At 48.1% G+C, this 16,659-nt stretch overlaps 1 protein-coding gene across 2 annotated transcripts in view; it reads right to left on the reverse strand.

The window, feature by feature from the left end:
• LOC144612507 (putative ATP-dependent RNA helicase DDX60) overlaps nucleotides 1-16,659 on the reverse strand; it is a 100,140-nt gene that overhangs the window by 77,440 nt on the left and 6,041 nt on the right. For both annotated transcript variants that reach the window (XM_078432095.1, XM_078432103.1), the window contains exons 3-8: nucleotides 10,532-10,721; nucleotides 8,872-9,228; nucleotides 6,033-6,146; nucleotides 3,798-3,962; nucleotides 2,473-2,634; nucleotides 1,346-1,481 (exon numbers count right to left, since the gene is read on the reverse strand). In XM_078432095.1, coding sequence (XP_078288221.1) covers nucleotides 1,346-1,481; nucleotides 2,473-2,634; nucleotides 3,798-3,962; nucleotides 6,033-6,146; nucleotides 8,872-9,228; nucleotides 10,532-10,721 — 1,124 coding nt within the window. The remainder of the gene's footprint in view (nucleotides 1-1,345; nucleotides 1,482-2,472; nucleotides 2,635-3,797; nucleotides 3,963-6,032; nucleotides 6,147-8,871; nucleotides 9,229-10,531; nucleotides 10,722-16,659) is intronic.

Genomic DNA, 16,659 nt, shown 5'->3' on the forward strand with positions numbered 1-16,659 from the left:
CAGACCACCCACCATCCAGCACCCGGTTTCTGCATAGTACCCCCCCCCCCCCCCCCCCCCATCACCATGGTTTCATCGCGAACTGCTTTAGCAACTCAAACGCCCCAGGAACGAAAAAAATTACAGAGAGTTTCAACACTGCAGTCCAACACGGGTACTGACCTCCCCACCATTGAAGGGATCTATTGGAGGTCCTGCCTCAAAAAGGCAGCCAGCATCATCAAGGAGTCACACTACCCTGACCATGCTCCCATTTCATTCCTGCCATCGGGAAGAAGGCACAGGGGTCTGAAACTGTCAACACCAGGTTCAGGAGCAGCTTCTACACAGTAATCATTGGGCTCTTGAAACACTAACTAAACTACGGACTACAAACTCTCTTAGTTGTTGTTTATTATGTTATCTATGAGTAATAACACTCACCAACTAGAGGGCAGTCCTGCCATCTACCTCATTGAAGACCCTTGGACTATCTTTAATCGGACTTTATCTTGCACTAAATGTTATTCCCTTTATTCTGTATGTGTTCACTGTGGGCGACTTGATTGTAATCATGTACAGTCTTTTTGCCGACTGGATTGCAAGCAACAAAAATTCTTTTCACTGTACCTTGGTACACCTGACAATAAACTAAACTGAACTTTGCTAATTGGGGATTGTGCTTAGGTGTGACAATTTTTTTACTGGACTGTATGTAAAAAAAGAATTTCACTGTGCATTTGCACCATTGAACTTTGATCATTAAATATTTTTGTGGTCTTGGGCAAAACTATTCTCAAGCCAAGCTGTGATGCAACCCGACTGTATGTTGGATCACCAACTTCTACAGATGCGCCGTGGAAAGCATTTTATCACAACATGGTTTGGGAACAGCTCCAACCAAGACCGCAAGAAATTGCTGAGAATTATGGGTGCCAACTATTGACTCCATTTATACCTCACGCTGCCTCGGCAAGGCCACCAGCATAATCAAGGATGAGTCTCACCCCTCTTAACTTCATCTCCCCTCTCCTCTCGGGCAAGAGGCACAGATGTGGGAAAACACACACCTCGATATTCAGGACAGTTTCTTCCCAGCTGTTATCAGGCAACTGTACCGTCCTACCCACAACCAGAGAGCAGTCCCGAGCTACCTTCTGACTATCATTGATGGGACTTTATTGGCTTTATCTTACACTGAACGTTATTCACGTTATTCCCTTTATCATGTATCTGTACACTGTGGACGGCTCGATTGTAATCATGTATTGGCTTTCCGCTGACCGGTTAGCACGCGGCAAAAAGCTTTTCACTGTGCTTCGGTGCACGTGACAATAAACTAAACTCAACTCAAACGCAAATGTACCTGGCCTTTTGGAGCAGATCGTGGCTACACTTGTGAAGAGATGTTGATCGTTCATGTCAGTCAAGTACGTCATGTCAGCCGCCCCATGCTGGACGTGAACCAGCTTCCTCAAGACCAGGAAGTCCAGCATCCTCCTCTGTGGACAGAAAGGAGAAATCCCAACACTCGCTTGGATCTGGAACGTTGTGCATGCAAGGAAGGTGGTGGAGGAATCAAATGCCACTTCCAAAAGGAAAATTGAATAAAGAAGTCCCAACCCAAAACGCCACCCATACTTTTTCTCCACAGATGCTGCCTGACCCGCTGCGTTACTCCAGCACTCAAACTGAGTTACTCCAGCATCGTTGCATAAGTAAACTTTACTTTAGAGATTCAGAGCGGAAACTGGCCCCTCGGCCCACCGAGTCCGCGCTGATGATTGATCACCCCCTGCACTAGTTCTATCCCACACACTGGGGACAATTAATAATTTACAGAAGCCAATTAACCGACAAACCAGCGCGTCTTCAGAGTGTGGGATGAAACCGGAGCACCCGGAGAAAACCCACGTGGTCACAGGGGGAACGTACAAACCCCTTAGAGACGGCACCCGTGGTCAGGATTGAACCCGGGTCTCTGGCACTTGTAAGGCAGCAACTCTACCGCTGCGCAACTGTGCCACCCAAATACTTGAAAGGAAAGATGTGGAAGGGTGTAGGAAAAGTTGGATCGGAAACCTTCTAGGGAATATGGGCCAAATGAGGGCCAATGGGTAGAAACAGATGCAGATGCTGAATAATACATAGAAGGACACAAAGTAGTACATACATTTGGGCCAAACACAGGCAGGTGGGACTAGTGTAGATGGGACATGTTCATCAGTGTGGGAAAGTTGGGCCGAAGGGCCTATTTCCAAGCTGTATGACTCTATAGCCCGAAACGTCACGTGTCCATTTTCTCCACAGATGCCACCTGACCCACTGAGTTACTCCAGCCCTTTGTGTCCTTCTTTTGTAAAGCTGCAGCTGTAGTTCCTTGTTTCTACAGTTTTGGGGTATAGCAGAACTCCAGTCGTGAGGTATATTGACTGGAGCCAGCTGTGTCAATGGTGATCCCATTCTCCATTGGACGCCACCATCTTTACTTACCAGTTTTTTAAAAGCAGTTTGTTTCCACTTTGCGTTGCTCTTGAGAGCTCTTTGTGCCAAGGGGAGTTTACAGAGAAGAGCCACGTGCAGGCAGTACACTCGGCAGAACTCGGTCGCTCCTTCCAACGACAGTTTCTCAGGTTCCACCTGTTTAAACATGTGCTGAAACCAGCGTGTGAGAACAGAGCTTCGATAAAACCTTCAGCCCAATATCACCCCCACCTTCAAAAACCAATAAAAACACCTCCTCTCCCAAGTGTGTGAGTGGGGTGTGTGTGTGCATCTGTGTGCATCTGTGTGCATGCGTGTGTGAGTGGGTGTGTGGTGAGTGTGTGTGTGTGCATGTGTGTGTGAGTGGGGTGTTTGTGTGTGCGAGTGTGTGCATGTATTTGTGTGTGTGCGTGTGAGTGGGGTGTGTGTGCATGCGTGCATGTGTGAGTGGGGTGTGTGTGTGCATGTGAGTGAGTGGAGTGTGTGTGCGTGCGTGTGAGTATATGTGTGTGTGTGCGAGTGGGGTGTGTGTGCGTGTGTTTGTGTCTATGTGTGTGAGTGGTGTGTGCGTGTGTTTGTGAGTGGGGTGTGTGTGTGCATGCGTTTGTGTGTGTTTGAGTGGGGGTGTGTGCGTGTGTGTGTGTGTGCATATGTTTGTGTGCGAGTGTATGTGTGTGTGTGTATGTGCATGCGCGTGTGTTTGTGTGTGTGAGTGGTGTGTGTGTGTGCATGTGTTTGTGTGTGTGAGGGGGAGTGTGTGTGCATGTGTGCTTGTGTTTGATTGTGTGCTTGTGCATGTGTATGTGTGTACATGTGTTTGTGTGTGTGAGGGGGAGTGTGCGTGCATGTGTGCTTGTGTTTGATTGTGTGCTTGTGCGTGTGTGTGTATGTGAGTGGGATGTGTGTGTGCGCGTGTGTTTGTTTGTGTGTGTGTGTAAGTGGGGGGTGTGTGTGTGTTTGTGTGCGTGTGTGTGAGCGGGGTGTGTGTGTTTGTGTGTGAGTTGGGTGTGTGTGTGCGTGTGTATGTTTGTGGGAGAGAGCGAGAGGGAGAGAGAGAGAGGTGAATGAGAGAGAGATAAGAGGAAGAGAGAATGTGTGTAGGGTTAGTGATGAATGTGAGGGAGGGAGAAAGGCAGGGAGGAGGGATGAGGAAGAGAAAGGAAGATGTGAGTGGGAGAGAGAGATAAATGAGAGGGAGTGAGCGGGAGTTGAATGAGAGGGAAATGTGAATGAGGGAGAGAGATGAGAGGGAGAAGGAGAGGGGGATTGACAATGATTGAGTGAGAGAAGAAGAGATGAATGAAAGGGAGACAGAGACAGAGAGACAGTGTCACCTCTTTGTTGGCTGAAGCTCCTTGCTTGCCTCCTGTGGACTTGCCCATTGTCATCATGTAGCCATAGATCTTCAGAGCCACAGAACACGACACAGCACATACAATTTTCCGGACATCTGCTCCTTTGGGCCACAAAAGCTTCAGTGCCGAGTAGCTCTGGGAAATCTGGAGAGGAATAATGTGGTTATCTCACCATGTAGTCAATGAGTCACACAGCACAGAAACAGGCCCTTTCCCCCAACTTGTCCAGGCTGACCAAGATGCCTCATCTACAATAGTCCCACCTGCCCGCTTTTGGCCCAATCTGTCCTATCTATATACCTGTCTAAATGTCTTTTAGATGTTGTGGTAGTACCTGACAGTACCTGTCTTTAATATTACAGGTCAGGAAACATTACAATAACATTAACATTACAGTTCTGGGCAGCACGGTGGCGCCGCAGTAGTTGCTGACTTACAGCGCCAGAGACCCAGAATCGATCCTTACGGGTGCTGTCTGTAACCCAGCATTTCGTGACCATGAAATCGAGATGGCAATTAGAACATAGAGCAGTACAGCACAGGAGCAGGCCATTCAGCCCATAATGTCTGTGCCAAACATGAAGTCAAGACCATCTCTTAACTGCCTGCACATAACCCACATCCCATCATTCCCTGCATATCCATGTGCCTATCCAAAGGTCTATTAAATGCATTTACTTTATAAAGTCGGGCACTATTATAGAACATAGAACGTCACAGCACTGGATCTGGCCTTTCGCCCCACAATGTCCATGCTGAACATGATGCTATGTTAAACTAATCTCCTCTGCCTGCCCATGATCCACATCCCTCCATACCCTGCAGTTCCACGTGCCTACCCAAAAGCCTCTTAAACAACACTGTCACATCTGCCTCCACCAGCACCCCTGGCAGCGCGTTCCACTCTCTTTAAAATCTTGCCTAGCACATCTCGTTTAAACTTTGCCCCTCTTACCTTAAAGCTCTGCCCTACAGCGTTTGGCATTTCCAGTCTGGGGAAAGGATCTGACTGTCTACCTTATCTATGCCTCTCATACTTTTATGAACTTCCATCGGGTCTCCCCTCTACTCTGACTCTCCAGAGAAAACGATCCAAGTTTGACCAACCTCTCCTGATAACTAATACCCTCGAATCCAGGCAGCATTCCGATGAACCTCTCTCATACCTTCTCAAAAGTGCCACACGGGACAATGATTTGTTTGAGCCATAAAATGGTTGCTGGCTGGCTCAATGGGCCGAATAGCCTCCTCCTGCACCTATTGTCTATTGTCTAAAATACTACTGTTAGTGATGTTTGGACAATCTAAACCCAGGTTTTGTTAAAGGTTGGCTGCCATGAACAAAGGAAAGGAGGATTCCTGAGCAAAGCACAAAGTGCTGGAGGAACTCAGCGTGTCAGGCAGCATCTGCGGAAGGAAATGGATGGATGATGTTTTGGGTCGAGACCCTTCTTCAGAGTGATTGTAGCTGGTGGGAAAAGAAAGCTAGAAGAGGGGAGAGGCAAGACCAAGTGTGGAAGGTGATAGCAGGATGTAGATGGGGGGGGGGGGGGGTTTGAAAGGCAGATGGTTGGAACAAAGTCCAGAGATAACCGCAGAAGGTGTGAGACAAGTTTAACGAGTTGTGAATTGTGAAGCTAGAGGAGGAATAGTAGTTGGAGGGGGAGAAATAGATGGGATTCTAGATGGGGCATAGGGAAGGAACAAGGGGGGGGGGGGGGGGAGAGAAAGGTGGGGGGATTTCTGAAGTGATCATGAACCTGGTGGTGTGGGGCTTCAGGCTCATTTACCTCCTGCCCGAGGGTGGTAGTGAGAAGGTACGGCCCGGATGGTGGGGATCCTTGATGATAAATGCCGTCTTCTTGAAGCAGCACCTCATAGGTTCATGTTCATCAGTTACAGGAGCAGAATTAGGCCATTCGGCCCATCGTCTACTCTGCCATTCAATCATGGCTGATCTATCTTTCCCCCTTAACCTCATTCTCCTGCCTTCTCCCCATCACCCCTGACACCCTTACTAATCAAGAATCTGTCAATCTCCACTGTAGAAATACCCAATGATTTGGCCCCCACAGCCGTCTGTGGCATTGAATTCAACAGATTCACCACCCTCTGCCTGAAGAAATTCCTCCTCATCTTCCTAAAGGTGTGTCCTTTTATTGTGAGGCCGTGGCCTCTGGTCCTAGACTCTCCCGCTCGTGGAAGGAATCCTACCTCACTTTCCAGTCTCTCCATCAGTTCGTTTTCATTGGCCGCAAACACTTTGCTGTAGAACGCTGGAGCACATCTCAGCGTCTGTTCCTGAGCTTGCTTCAGAACCGCTTTGCACTGCAATGTAGGGACAAGAGCAGAAGGTTCAACACACAAGGCCCGCTTTGTACTGCCATGTAGGGGCAAGAGCAGAAGGTTCAACACACAAGGCCCGCTTTGTACTGCCATGTAGGGGCAAGAGCAGAAGGTTCAACACACAAGGCCCGCTTTGTACTGCCATGTAGGGGCAAGAGCAGAAGGTTCAACACACAAGGCCCGCTTTGTACTGCCATGTAGGGGCAAGAGCAGAAGGTTCAACACACAAGGCCCGCTTTGTACTGCCATGTAGGGACAAGAGCAGAAGGTTCAACACACAAGGCCCGCTTTGTACTACCATGTAGGGGCAAGGGCAGAAGCTTCAACACACAAGGCCCGCTTTGTACTTATTGAGGGGGGATCTTATAGAAACTTACGAAATTCTTAAGGGGTTGGGCAGGCTAGATGCAGGAAAATTGTTCCCGATGTTGGGGAAGTCCAGAACAAGCGGTCACAGTTTAAGGATAAGGGGGGAATTCTTTTAGGACCGAGATGAGAAAGTTTTTTTTCACACAGAGAGTGGCGAATCTGTGGAATTCTCTGCCACAGAAGGTAGTTGAGGCCAGTTCATTGGCTATATTTAAGAGGGAGTTAGATGTGGCCCTTGTGGCTAAAGGGATCAGGGGGTATGGAGAGAGGGCAGGTATGAGATACTGAGTTGGATGATCAGCCATGATCATATTGAATGGCGGTGCAGGCTCGAAGGGCCGAATGGCCTACTCCTGCACCTATTTTCTAGTTTTCTATGTAGGGGCAAGGGCAGAAGCTTCAACACACAAGGCAGAAACAAGGGACTGCAGATGCTGGCCAACACACACAAGGACACAAAGTGCAGGAAGAACTCAGCTGGTCAGGCAGCATCCGTGGAATGAATGGACACATCGACATTTTGGGTCGGGGCCCTTCTCCAGATATCTCCAGATTCAGGGACAGTTTCATCCCAGCTGTTACCAGGAAACTGAACCATCCTATCACCAGCTAGTGAGCTACTAACTACCTCATTGAAGACACTCAGACTTTCTTTAATCAGACCTCAGTGGGCTTTATAGTGCACCGTACATTATTCCCTTTATCCTGTATCTGGTCACTGTGCTCGATTGTAATCACATATAGTCTTTCCAGTGATGGTTTAATACATAACAAAAAGCTTTTCACTGTACACTGTCCATGCAGCTGACGTGTTACAATGCACTACAACGCTGAGAACTATTTCTGCACTTTGTACCTTCCCTTTTGCTCCATCTATTGTATTTGAGTTTGACAATTGTATTTATAGAAACAAGGAACTGCAGATGCTGGTTTACAAAAAAAACAAACAAATGTGCTGGAGTAACGCAGCAGGTTAGGCAGCATCCCTGGAGAACATGGATAGGTGATGGTTTGTGTTGGAACCCTTCAGACCCTGGAAGGGATGGGAAGAAACTGGAGGTGTGCATTTTCACATTTCTATACCCTTTACCCGATAGGAGAGGGGAGAAGAGGGAGAGGCCTGGGTACGACTCGTTCATGATAATGCTGGTGGCCTTGCTGAGGCAGCGGAAGGCAAAAACGGAGTCAGTGGAAGGGAGATTGGTTTGCACGCTGATCTGAGCTGCGTCCTCAACGCGTTGCAGTTTTTTGCGGTCTTGGATGGAGCTGTTCCCAAACCATTCTGTGAAGTACCCCGATAAAATGCTTTCCACGGTGCATCTGTAGAAGTTGTTGAGAGTTTGTTGGGGACAGTAGACAATAGGTGCAGGTGTAGGCCATTCGACCCCTTCAGCCAGCACCGCCATTCAGTGTGATCATGGCTGATCATCCACAATCAGTACCCCGTTCCTGCCCTCTCTCCATACCCCCTGACTCCTCTATCATTAAGAGCTCTATCTAACTCTCTTTTGAAAGCATCCAGAGAATTGGCCTCCACTGCCTTCTGAGGCAGAGGATTCCACAGATTTATAACTCTCTGAGTGAAAAGGTTTTGCCTCATCTCCGTTCTAAATGGCCAACCCCTTATTCTTAAACTGTGTCCCCTGGTTCTGGACTCCCCCAACATTGGGAACATGTTTCCTGCCTCTAGTGTGTCCAATCCCTTAATAATCTTATACGTTTCAATAAGATACCCTCTCATCCTTCTAAATTCCAGTGTATACAAGCCCAGTCGCTCCAGCCTTTCAACATACGACAGTCCCGCCATTCCAGGACATGCCGAACTTCCTACCCCTTCTAAGCAAGAATAGGCGTTGGTGTGCTTTGTTGGCCATTGCTTCTATGATAGTACAGCCATTGAACAGGCTCCATTATCTGTGTAATGTGTTGCTAATGTTGTGAAGTCTGTGACTGTGTGATGTTGTACAGTCTCGTCGACTGAGACATCCCCAGCAGGGTGGGATAGACAAATGAAAGAAAATTCAGCAGGAGAGGAATAGAGAGGCACAAACATGGAATCAAGAAACTGCAGATGCTGGCTTACAAAAAAAAAAGACACAAAGTGCTGGAGTAACTCAACAGGTCAGGCAGCATCTCTGGAGAACACGGATAGGTGGCATTTCAATTTGGCCATGTTTCTTCCCTCTAGGTCTTGGGACAAACACTCCCACCCTCCCCCCCCCACTCAGTTATAGCAGCCAATCGGCAATAACAGACTCCATCCCTCCCCCCCCCCTTCCCTCCCACCCCATGGTCCATTATTGTGATGGTTTACTGTATTTCGGAACTGTCGTTTTACCTTCTGAAAGCGTGAAATAGTGATGGCACTGCTGGTCTGGTGATACCCATAAACTCTGAGAATGTCGTCAAAGATTCCTGATGTGAGGACAACACTGATTCCATTCCCTAGTGTGTGAAACATCAGAATGTGGAACAATCCCGTGGAAGGATGCTGCCCCCTCCCCTGGTGGCACGCCGTGTCAGAGATCATCACAAAGTAGGGCTGGTTCTCAGCCACGAACTTCTCCCACTTTGGATCGAAGCAGCTGGAGAACTCCGTGTGGACCGGGATGTTCGTGTTACGTTGGAGGTGGAGAATCAGTGCGGTGCGGAGTGTGAGGCAGGCGCAGCTATAGTTCCAAATGCACTCCACATCCTGGGGAAACAAACGCAAACAATTCCAGCTCAACTAACAAAGGCAAGATCAATCACAGGAACATCCAACAGTTTAGCGCACAAAATGTGAAGGGAGGAGCAGCAGGTGCTGGTCTATACAGAAGATAGACACAAAGTGCTGGAGTAACTCAGCGGGTCAGGCAGCAGCTCTGGAGAAAAGGTGAGGTTTCGGCTCAGGATCTGAGCGTGAAGAAGGGTCTCACTCAGCCTGAAACGTCACCTATCCCATTCCTCCAGAGATGCTGCCTGACCCACTGAGTTACTCCAGCGTTTTATTTCTATCTTCTAATAGTTTCCTTTATTATTATTGTCACGTACACCGAGGTACAGTGAAAAGCTTTTTAGTTGCGTGTTATCCAGTCAGTGTAAAGACTATGTACATGACTATGTACTCCAAAGACGTACAGGTATGTAGGTTAATTGACTGGGTAAATGTAAATGTAAATGTAAAAAATTGTCCCTAGTGGGTGTAGGATAGTGTTAATGTGCGGGGATCGCTGGGCGGCGCGGGCTTGGTGGGCCGAAAAGGCCTGTTTCCGCGCTGTATATATATGATATGATATGATATGATTACGCTGTCTGCAGTGTACAGATACAGGACTTAGGGAAGAATGTTTAGTGCAAGATAAAGTCCAAGAGCATTGTTACAGTAAGAAATGCTGCTATTGGAATAAATATTTAAAAGAATGGAGCGATTGTACCTGTTCAGCACAGTAGGACCCCAGATGGCAGTTTATAATAGTTTAGTTTATTGTCATGTGCACCGAGGTACTGTGAAAAAGTTCTTTTGTTGCATGCTGCAACAAAACTTTGTTGTAAATTTCCCCGGTGTGGGACGTAAAAGGAATATATTATTGCTATCCAGTCAGAGAAAAGACTATACACGATTACCTTCCTCAAGTTGTCCTCAGTGTACAGATACAGGATAGAGGGGATAGCATTTAGTGCTAGATAAAGTCCAGTAAAGTTCGATTAAAGATAGTCCAAATGTCTCCAATGAGGTAGATTGTAGGTCAGGACCGCTCTGTAGTTGAGAACTATATTCTGCACTCTGTATTTCCCCCTTTGCTCGACCTATTGTACTTGAGATTTTTACATGATTGTGTTTATATATAGTATTACCTGGTCTGATTGGACAGCATGCAAAACAAAACGTTTCACTGTAACTCGATACCAGTGACAATAAAAAACCTAAACCCAATGCATTTTACTCATGCAACCCCCCAGAGAAGTTAACACAGATATGAAACACAGCGCCGCAGAATTTGCAATTTAATTCTCACCTTAAAGAACGTGATGACAAACCTGGCCTGCTTTTGGATCATGTCAAACAGGAAGCATTCCACCAGATAGAAAAAGTGCAGGTTCTGCCCACCGTCAACCATTGCCTGGTGAATGTACATCGTCATTAAAGAATCGCCATCGATGACAAAGAACTCTGACTCAACAAAGTCACGGAGCAAGCTTGTCATCCTAATGGAGGAAGCATACAAAGAAAACGATTGGCGTTCTTGGAGGTGCTTAAAAGATGCCCCAAAACTACTACTCATCCAATGAAGTACTTCTCAAAAAAGCAGTCATCGTTATATAAAAGACCCAACATGGAGTTAAACACAAACAAAAAGATACAGGATGATTTGCAACTTGAATTAGACGTGGTAGATTGGGAATATACACTCAAACACATGGCAGGAATTGAGTTACAAAGAACCGCGGATGCTGGATACATCGTGGAAATAGGCCCTTCAGCCCAACTTGTCCACACCGATCAATATGTCCCATCTACACTCATCCCACCTGCCCGTGTTTGGCCCACATCCCTCCAAACTGTCTTATACATGTACCTTTCTTAAGCAAAGGCACATGTGCAGCAAATGCGGGCCTTGGACATGGGCAGGCAGAAGGGAGTTGTTTATATTGACAATCTTCTATCACTATCTTCGACAATCTTCTATGTTTCTTTTCTATGTTTACTATCTTCCCTTCTTAGCCATTTTCCCTTTTGAGTTTCATGCCTTTGAGGAAAATATATTTTCAGTAAACCATGAACTAATTCTTTGAAAATGTGCCATTAGTTTGGTTTAGAGATACAACGCGGAAACAGGCCCTTCGGCCCACTGAGTCCGCACCGACCAGCAATCCCTGCACATTAACACTATCCTACACACACTAGGGACAACTTACACTTACACCAAGCCAATGAACCCACAAACCTGTACGTCTTTGGAGTGTGGGAGGAAACTGAAGATCTCGGAGAAAACCCACGCGGTCACGGGGAGAACGTACATACTTCATACAGACAACACCCGTAGTCGGGATCGAACCTGGGTCTCTGGCAATGCAAGAGCTGTAAGGCAGCAGCTCTAGTGCTGCGTCACCATGCCGCCATAGGTTAATGGTGTTGCAGAAAGAAAGACACAAAGTGCTGGAGTAACTCAGCGGGTCAGGCAGATTATCTGGAGAACAATAGGCACCATTTTGGTTTGGGACCCTTCTTCAGACCCGACCCAAAATATAACTGATCCATGTTCTCCAGAGATGTTGCCTGGCCCCCTGAGTTTTTCCAGCACTTTGTGTCTTTATTTTGCAGCAAATAGTATAGCTGTATTGGTGACGCATTGGTAGAATTGCTGCCTTACTGCGCTTGCAGTGCCAGAGACCCAGGTTTGATCTCTACTGCAGGTACTGTCTGTACGGAGTTTGTACGTTCTTCCCATGACCTGCGAGGGGATTTTCTCCAAGATCTCCGGTTTCCACCCACACTCCAAAGACGAACAGGTTTTGTAGGTTAATTGGCTTGGTAAATGTAAAATTTATCCCAAGTGTGTGTAGGATAGTGTTCGTGTGCAGGGATCGCTGGTCGGCGTGGACCCGGTGGGATGAAGGGCCTGTTTCCGCGTTGTATCTCTAAACTAAACTAACCTAAATGCTCGTTGCAGCCCTAGCCTCCACCGTGACGGTCAAGTGAAACATTGCTCCTCAGCTCAGCCTTTGTGGCCCAGAGGGTGCCTCCTGCAGCCGACCTTGAGGGGACGGAAGATAAGATCCCCGGGTTTTTCATACCGGCCCTTTGTCCGCCATCGCTGACGACTACCTCCACCCCCCTCTCCGCTTCCCGGTCCTTGGGGACATGCAGGTGCTGGGCCCGGCAGTTTCCTTCTTCAATCGGGATCTCCTTACATTTAATTTCCCAAAGTGCAAACATTTCAGATCTTCTCAGGTTTCGCTCCACTGCCCACTTCTCTCCCCATATCGGTAACTGATCCATAGCCTGTTTTATCCTTTACTGTCAGCAACTCCACCAATGTTTGTGTAGGAAGGAACTACAGATGCTGGTCTTACGCTGAAGATAAGACAAAGAAAGCTGGAGTAACTCAGCCGGACAGGCAGCATCTCTGGAGAAAAGGAATAGGACCCCCACAATTAAAATGTGGACTATGGAAATGACAGAGACCCTGCATTTGGAAAAAATAAGGTTTGCCTTAATCGACAAACCTGAGTTATTTTTAAAAATATGGTCTCCATTTATTGAATTTTTAGAAAAGTAAATGGGTTTGGCACAGGACTAAAATAAAAAAAATAAAAAAAATTTAAATAAAAAGTTGAAACTTGAGTTGGGGGTTGGATGTGGCGGCACGGTAGCGCAGCGGTAGAGTTGCTGCTTTACAGCGAATGCAGCGCCGGAGACACAGGTTCGATCCTGACTACGGGTGCTGCACTGTAAGGAGTTTGTACGTTCTCCCCGTGACCTGCGTGGGTTTTCTCCGAGATCTTCGGTTTCCTCCCACACTTCAAAGACGTACAGGTATGTAGGTTAATTGGCTGGGTAAATGTAAAAATTGTCCCTAGTGGGTGTAGGATAGTGTTAATGTACGGGGATCACTGGGCGGCACGGACTTGGAGGGCCGAAAAGGCCTGTTTCCGGCTGTAGATATATGATATGATATGATATGTACAGCTGTGGTTTTTGTCTCCCGGATCTACTCCCGTTAATTTTTATTGTTAGATCCTTTTTTTTTTTAACCCTCTTACTCTCTCTTCCCAAGTTTATAGTTTTATATTTTTATTTTTACTTTCTCTCTTCAAAAATTTAAAAATTGAAGCTATGTAAGAACTTTGTAACAAATGTGTTTTTTTTTTAATTTCGATTTGTACATATGCTTTTCAAAAATAAAAAATAAAAAAAAATAAAAAGAAAAGGAATAGGTGACATCACAGCTCCAGAGGGTGAGTGGAGTTCTCAAATGAAACAAATCTAAATGAGGGGAAATGAAATTAATTTTATGTTTAAAAAACAAAGCGTTTTTTCCTTTAAATCGTTTTTTTTTTAAGTGAAGTAATGCTGTGAAATCGTCCTTTTTTGACATGAATGAAATTTTGAAATGAAGTGTTTTTCTTTGAAAATGAAAGGAATGTAAATGAAACCGGCGTTTTATTCTGCTCTCTCATGTGGTACGCCGACCAATGGTCGAGTAAGAAGTCGGAGCTGAACAGAAAAAGGCAAGCTTCCCGAACTAAAAAAACCCTCCCCGAAGTATGAAATAGAAATAAAACAATCGGAAATGAGGAAAAATGAAATGTAAGTAATATTAAAAAGACAAATCTTTTTTTAGAGCACCCCGCTCTGCTCCCCAGTCCCACTCTCCCTCCCACCCCCACTCTCCCCCAACCCCGCCATTCCCCACCGCCCTCCATTCCCCCACTCACCTCCCCCCACCCCCCATTCTCTCCTTCCCCAGCCCCACTCTCTCTCCCCCACCCCCCCCACTCTCTCCTCCCCCTCCCCACCCCCCCACTCTCTCCTCCCCTCCCCACCCCTCCCCCACCCCTCCTCCCCACTCTCTCCTCCCCCACCCTCACCCCTCTCCTACCCCCACCCTCCCCTCCACCCACTCGTCCCACCCCCATTCTCACTGTCCCCTCCCCCCCACCCTCACTCTCCCCTCTTCACCCCCCCCCTCTCCCCTGACCCCCACTGTCCCCCTTCCCCCCACTACCACTACCCCTTCCCCCACACCCCCTCTCTCCTCCCCTTTCACTCTCACTGTTCCCTTCCCCCCACCCACCTTCCCCCCTTTCCCTTTCTCTCCCACTCCCTCCCCCACTCTCCCCTGACCCCCACTGTCCCGTTCCCCCCCCCCACCCCCACTTTCTCTTCCCCCACCACCAACCCCTCCCCCGCTGTCCCCCTCCTAATCCCACTGTCCCTCCCACCCACACTCTCTGCTCCTCCCACCCTCCCCTACTATCCCCCCTTCCCTGACCCCCACCGTCCCCCCACCCCCACTCTCTCTTCCCCCGACCACCATCCCCACTGCCCCCACCCCCGCTGTCCCCATCCCCAGTCCAACTCTCCCTCCCACTCCCACTCCTCCCCCACCCCCCCCATTCTCTCCTCCCCCAGCCCCACTCTCACTCTCGCCCACCCCCCCCTTTCTCCACCACCCCCACTCACTCCTCCCCCCACCCTCACCCCATCTCCTACCCCCACCCTTCCGTCCACCCACTCGGCCCCCACGTCCACTTCCCTCCGTGGAGCCGTTGGCGGCGAAAGGCACTTACCGAGCGTGCAGGGAGGAGGAGGGAGCGCCGGACTACTCGAGTCGGGCAGTGGAGGTGGGACTACTGGAGTCGGGCAGTGGAGGTGGGACTACTCGAGGCGGGCAGTGGAGGTGGGACCACTGGAGTCGGGCAGTGGAGGTGGGACTACTCGAGGCGGGTAGGGGAGGTGGGACTACTCGAGGCGGGCAGCAGAGGTGGGACTACTCAAGGCGGGCGGCGGCGGGTCTGGGAGAGTGGGGAGGGGAGAGAAGCGAGAGGAGAGAGGCGCAGCGGGAGGCGCGCACAAGATGGCGGAGCGTGAGGAGGAGGAGGAGAGGGGCCGCCATCTTTCTGAAGTCGCGACGGGGCCGTCGGTGGCAGCAGCCCTCGTCGACATCGCCATCGGTGGAAGCGGCCGCTGAAGGAGGAGGAGAAGCTGCCCGCTGCGCTGCGGCCTGTGTACGGTAACGGTGCGGCGCGCTGGGCCCGGGTAAGAGGGGGGACTCGAGGACGCCGTGGGTTGAAGGGACGGAAGGGAAGGATGAGTGGACCATCATATATAGATACATACGGATATATTTATATGTATAAACTCCTCAAGAGAATTGTAGTGTAGATCAAAATGGAGATCAGGCAATTTCAGTTATCAATGAACACAAAGGTATCAGATCAAAATGGAGGTCTTTTTTTGGGAATGAAAAAAATGTTAATTAAAATGCCGTTTTTTCTTTAAAATAACCTAAACACAATTTAAGTCATTATTAAAAACCAAAGTATCAAATCAAAATGGATCCTTTTAAAACTTTCAATGAAAATCACGTTGCTTTTTTGAAAGAACCTAAAAACAATTTCAGTCACCAATGAAAAGCGAAGAATTAGAGTAAAATGGTCTTTTTCAAGAAATGAAATTAAGCCCAATGAAAGAAAATCGCTTTTTCCCTTTAAAATAGGAAATTAAACTTATCTATAGAGCAGTTGCTTTTTTTAAAGAAATAAAATCAATGAAAATCGCGTTCCTTATTTAAAATAAATGTCCTTGTTATAAATGAAACGAAACTTATGTAAAATAAATGTTTTTTTTGTGAAAAATGAAAGTAAACTTATCTATGAAATCTTTGCTTTTTTATCGTTTTTTAAAAATAAAATTAAACGCAATGGAAATTTGGTTCTTCATTTAAAATAAATGGGGTTTTTTTGTTAGAAATTAAATGAAACTTATCTATACAGTTTTCATCTCTATATAGTTGAAAATCCCCTCTGCGATGCTGTTGTCAATCAGCAGCAGCGTGCGGTGGACTGTGACGGCAGTTGCTGTCAGCCCGAAGCAACTGCTCCACCCGCATCGAGCGGGAGGTCGGAGCCAATCACTGGACCCCACGTAGGGACCCAGCCCAATTGGGCGCAAATAGGGAGGTCGGAGCCAATGAATGGTGCCCACATCGTGGTGAGCGGCTGGTTGGAGGCGGACCAATCGAACGTCGAGCAGGCGTGCAAGGGGGGGGGGGAGGGCAGCAGCAGAGCTCTCGACACCCCGCACGCTCATCGGCAGGCACTCCCGTCAGTCGGGCGGGTGCTGCATTCACCCCCCACCGAGTGGGAGAGGCGACGGCGACTACACCTCCTGCCTGTCAGCGCTGCCCGATCTGAGGAATGTCAGACGCGAGGGGTCCGGGGGGGAGCGCATTAGTTAAAGTTCCGGGGGGGGGGGAATGGGGAATGCATTAGTTGAAGGTCCGGGCGGGGGGGACGCGAGCTCATCTCTCACAGGTGCACGGGTCCCATTGTGATGTCACACGCTGAAGACCTTCAAGAAATCGGTTAGAAATTAAATATTTAAACTTTAAAGCCTCTCCAACTGCAGAAACATCCG

This window comes from Rhinoraja longicauda, chromosome 3, assembly GCF_053455715.1.
Source record: "Rhinoraja longicauda isolate Sanriku21f chromosome 3, sRhiLon1.1, whole genome shotgun sequence".
Classification (NCBI taxonomy): domain Eukaryota; kingdom Metazoa; phylum Chordata; class Chondrichthyes; order Rajiformes; family Arhynchobatidae; genus Rhinoraja; species Rhinoraja longicauda.